The sequence below is a fragment of the Pristiophorus japonicus genome, chromosome 17 (assembly GCF_044704955.1).
Source record: "Pristiophorus japonicus isolate sPriJap1 chromosome 17, sPriJap1.hap1, whole genome shotgun sequence".
Classification (NCBI taxonomy): Eukaryota; Metazoa; Chordata; class Chondrichthyes; family Pristiophoridae; genus Pristiophorus; species Pristiophorus japonicus.
Genome location: NC_091993.1, coordinates 109288783 through 109294225, shown reverse-complemented (window position 1 = coordinate 109294225; position 5443 = coordinate 109288783). Strand labels below are relative to the sequence as shown.

At 42.7% G+C, this 5443-nt stretch overlaps 1 protein-coding gene across 1 annotated transcript; it reads left to right on the top strand.

Annotated features, from left to right (window-relative positions):
• The first annotated feature begins 386 nt into the window (after nucleotides 1-386).
• On the top strand, nucleotides 387-2996 carry il19l (interleukin 19 like). The gene is made up of 5 exons (XM_070859172.1): nucleotides 387-539; nucleotides 654-716; nucleotides 1331-1483; nucleotides 1681-1755; nucleotides 2913-2996. The coding sequence occupies exons 1-5, from the start codon at nucleotides 387-389 to the stop codon at nucleotides 2994-2996; spliced, it is 528 nt and encodes a 175-aa protein (XP_070715273.1).
• The last annotated feature ends 2447 nt before the right edge of the window (nucleotides 2997-5443 follow it).

Here is a 5443-nt window from a genome sequence, read left to right as displayed (position 1 = left end):
CAAACTCAACATTCACACGGGGGATATTCCAAATGTTATAAGCATTTCATGGATTAATTGATGACTCTAAATATTCACCGGCATTAATGAGAAATCCATGATATAAAAATAGAGCATTCGATTCTGTACAATATATTTATAAATAAAGACTTTCATTAATTCTCGGATATTAAAGTCACTGTAATTATCAACAAAGCAATTGTGTAACTGAAACATTGAACAAACCGACTGAAGAGTTTGTCCTGTTTCAAATGATTTACATTCATGGTGCTGTAAGCATTCTTGTTGAATAAAGTCTCTTTTTGCATCTGATGGTATGTTTATGATCCAAACACTGAACCTTGTGGTTATTGATTGTTGATGTAGATGTCCTGCTGCTTATAACGATGAAAGTTCCTGGTGCTTGCTTCTTCCTGGCGGTTCTTCTCACCTCTCAGCCCCTCGCTGCTCAAACCAAGAGATTGCATTTCGGACAATGCTCGGTAACCGCGAACATACCCGCAATCCAACAGGCATTCTCAGAAATCAAACAGGCAATCGTGAGTACTGACCTATCTCCCTCGCCCTGATCAGATCCGTTGCTGCGCGATTGTCCGCCACGAAATATTTGGAAAATATATTAAAAGATGTCTCTTGTAATTTTGTCTCGGCAGCAATCGGAAGATGCAGCTGATGATGTGAGGCTTCTAACCAAATCTACATTCCATGGCATTCAGGTACAGCACCTTCTGGCTCCGCTCAATTCACCCAGGAAGCTGCCGCTCAAGTTATCCCTGTAAAGGACGCAAGTTAATATAAATGGTGACTGTGTCACTGAATATTAGCAGATTACGCAACAGGTTTACATGTGAATATCAATTTGTGAGATTCTCGATTCCAAAAGATTCCACGTTGACCCAAATTGGGGTAGCAGAGATTAAAAGAACGAAAGACTTGCATTTATATAGCGCCTTTCACACCACATTTATGTGCTCAAGTTTCTGGAGAGGGACTTGAACCCATAACCTTCTGACTCAGAGGCGAGGGTGCTACCCACTGGGCCACAGCTGACACTGTAAACACGAGTGTGTCCTGCTTAATAATGCTACTAATTAAAATACACACCATCCATTTGTTGCACAGGCGAATGGGCTCGTGTACTTTATTATCCGGTCAATTTTGTGACATTAATTGTCTTAGGATTACTGAATGGTTACCTATGTTGCCTCCAGCACATTTGTAAACTAGTGTCTAAATTCGATCCTGGCCTGTAGAATGAGAGAGCTGTAAATCGAGGGCCAGCTGCTTCCACCTACTCCCCTCACCCGACTGCCCGTGCTTTTATTTCCAGGCAGACGAAAGATGCTGTTTTCTGCGCCATATGTTGGGATTCTACGTGAGGACTGTCTTCAAACACTACACCACATCCAGCTCCCTCATCGAGAGGAGGACCCACAGTATAGCCAACTCCTTCCTGAGCATCAAGACAAATCTCCGGCAATGTGTAAGTCACCAGGCCGGAAGAAACCTCGCTTGTTTTTAACTGTTTATTATGCATAACGACAATTTTAGACGGAGTTTCAAGATTATTTGTAATGTTGTAACATGATTCTGTGCCAACTATTGTGCTCTGAACGGTTCTTTGATTAAACACTGCAGTCTGTAGGTCTTTCTCTCACTGTTGCTTTCTTTATTGGGCAGCATACAGAGATGAAGTGCCATTGTGGAGAAGAATCCAGAGTTAGGATGCAGGAGATTCAAAGTACCTTTCAACAGGTATATTGATCACACCTCTTTCATTTCATTGCTGTAACAAAGAGAATATTTGGTTTCCATGGTGTAGCACTGATCACTGTACATGCATCATTGAACAGAATCCACCTGCGACCAATGTTGCTGTCTCACTTGCCCTCCTCTCAGTCCCCACAGAAGACTCCATTCTAAGAGAACGTTCAGGCTACAGCTTTTGTTAAGCAATCCACAGCAGGGTTGACAGTAGGCCTGGCAATATCCATGGACAGTGAGAATCCATGGCCAATACTATCTGACCCTCCACACTGAAGGTGGAAATGCAGCAGAGGGAAACTTAGAGTGGAGAAAAGGGGAAGTTGTCTCCCTTGAGTTGTTATGATGCCTGGAGCTTGTGGGGCCAAAATTGCCCCTTTCCTGAAGGCCTGTTAACACCAGAAATTAGTGTAATGGCCGCCATTAGCAAAATTCCACTCCTGCAGTATCCCGGCGGTGACCCGCTCCCCCACCACCGCTCCGCTCTGCCGATCCGTCCTAAGTGTGTCATTAGATTGCGCACTGCTGATGTTCCCACCCCCTGCCACTAATGGTGAAATTTGACTGGGAAAATCTTTCTCCTGCCGGGCAGTGCCAAAACCTGCTTTTCTCAGACGGTGCAGCGAGGCTGTACCCTTCTGAAATGGCGGTGTGGCTCCCATTAAAGGGGAAGGTGCACTACTTCAGCCGCCATATGTTTTTTTCCGGCCGACTGCCATGTCGGGCTGACAATTATGCCCCCCGGGTTCAACCGGGCCACCAACACGCATCCTGGAACCCCCTCTTGGGTGGCAGGCCACTGGTCCGGCCGAAACCCTCCCTGGTGGCTCGGTGGACCGAACTTTAAAAATTGTGCATGCTCTTCCCTTTAAGTGAAGGGGCGAGCCATGGTGACAGGACGGTATTATGACATTATCAGCGCTACGCTGCTGACTGACAGCGGCGGACACTACTCCCTGGCCCAACTTCCACCCCTCTAGTGTGCTCATCGCCGCACTTCCACCCCATTATGAGTGACTACATTTCGCTCAAGAGGCCACTTCATCCACCGCAGTGGTAAAAACACTAGAAATGGGGTGCGTGTCCAGCTGTGGGCAATTTCGGCCCTTGTGCCTCATATTATTTAATAAACCTCTCTCCTTTTTCAGTTGGATCTAAATGCAGCTGTTGTTAAAGCCATTGGTGAAATAGATATTCTCCTAGATTGGATGGAACGATCTCACCAGCACTAAGCACTGACTTACAGCTTACAGCCCGGAGGAATAGAAGATACTAAACACCAAGAAACACCTAGATAAAGAACACCTGAGAATTGAAATTTTATGTTAAATTGTCAAATAATACTATTGTTCAGTCCTTGATACCCCGCCCTCATGAGAACACTAAAGCTGTTTTATTTTTTATTGTTTTGCTTTATGCTGAGTTTTGGTATATTACCGACAGTACATATATATGGTATTAAGTGCTAGCCCTCCGAATAGTGAGTATAATGTGTCATGTGTGTACTTTTAATTATCAGATAAACTTGTGTTTGTTGAATTCTTAACATGACACATTTGTCACGTGGATAGGAACTGACTGCATTTTGATGTCGGAAGACATTCATTTTGTTAGTCCATGTTTAAAATGCTGTAATTCATGTTGATACATGAAAATAGATCTAGTAAGTACATATTGTACTGTTTATTGTTAGTTATGCTTATTGAGGTCAATGAATATCAGTATAAACACATTGTTTTTGAGTCTTCCTATATTATTTTTTGTGGTGAGCTTATTCAAATATCATATTATGAAGTTATAAAAGCACTGTTTTTATGAGTATAAGTTAAAGGAGAGTTATTACAATCAATGAGAAAATTATCACCCATTAATTAACGGATGCAGAATTGCTCTGATGTACAGGCACCAGCAATAAATAGCATCTAACATTTTGAAAAGGTATAGTTGAGTGTTTCAGCAGCAGTGGGGTGAGGTAGGGGCAGAGGCTGTAGGATAGTGTGTACCTGTAATATAACAGGTTAACAGCTTGGTATAGTTAAAGTGCATCATGAGTTAGTAAGTGCAGGGCTACTGGAAAGACAGAGAGAGAGAGAGAATGTTCAGTCTAGCGAAGAGAGACTAGCTGATTTCTATTGAATATACAGAACAGGTTTCTTGAGCAAGAATATATATAAAAACAGAACCAGAAGCAACTGGCATAGAAGTAACTAACTGCAGTATTGGCTAACGTTACTTATTAATAAATAGGGTGCTCAACTTAGATGAAATTTATATATCACATGACCGTAGTAGTGTATAAGTCAAAATGGTCAAGTGGGGAAGGGGCTACCATGGAGCAGACAAGTCTAAATGTAATGGGAAATTACTGGGATAAGCTTGAGCAGAACGCTAAGGAAACAAGATATCGGTAACTTGAGGAGAAATAGGAGCTATGGCCTCATGGCTAACAGTTTATGGTCGTTTCAGACAAAGAGGTAACACATGGTGCTAGGGTTACATCATATCCTGTGACCAATGTAGGCGTGTTATAGTAAAAGTATAAATATAAAATGCAATGTATCTTCTGGCCAAGAACTGACCCGGATCGGTGATGCACTTGCCCCCGATTGTTAGTATAATAGACATATTTGCTTGCTTGTAATCACATATATGTTCAATAAATCATAAAAGTTCATTTGTCTCTAGAGTCTGAGCCTTTCTTATGAATGGACTGGAAGGCCTATACGATATCAGTCCAACAGATGCATGTAACTTTACATAAGTAGATCAAACAGTTTTGATTATGGGTATGATGTGGGTTGGAAGCTCAGTACGGGCTGAACAAAGCAATGTTTGGCTCAGTCTGAGCAAGTGGCTGGGGAGGGGAAGCCAGCCAGTGGCAAGGGGATAGAACCAGAGGCAAGGAACGGAACCAGAGGCAATGGAATGGAACCAGAGGCAAGGGAATGCAGGCAGTGGCAAAAATTACAGCTTCATTATTCCCAATATTCAGTTGCATGAAATTTTGCATCATCTATGTCGTGGCTTCAGATTCTGTGACAACATAGAGGTGGTCATGGGATCAAGTGAAGTAATTGAAGAGTAGGGCATACCCTTGGACGCTGATCTGATGCCTATAGATGATCGGAGCAAGGGGACCCATGGAAATGAAGAGGATCAGGGAATCTATAGATGACTGGGGGTGGGAAGGGAATATATTTCTAGAGGTTGCATTGAGACAGGTAAATGTGGAACCACATCAGAGCAGTCCCTAGAGCTGGACAATAGAGAATGGTGAATGAAAGAGAAAGCAAATTTTCTTTTCAAATACAGAACTATACCTCATTCTACAACAGGGTGCATACCTGCTGAATTATTAGTGAAGCATAGGCTGAGGACGCTTCTCAGTTTATTGCAACCAAACTTGTCTGATAAGGTAGCGAAGGCACAATTGGTGCAGAAACATCATTATCATTCTGGTATTAAAGAGCGGTGCTTTCTGAAGGGTGATCAGGTCAGAGTTCACCGTCTGTCGTAAAGCGCAAGTCCGCACAAATGGGACATTGGTACAATTATTCGGGTATGTGCACCAAGCAGTACTTAGTCAAAATTGGTGAATACACCAGGAAGGTTCATGTGGATCAAATGTTTCTAGCAAGTGATGTACCTTCGGTACCACAAATATATAATTATGAGCCTG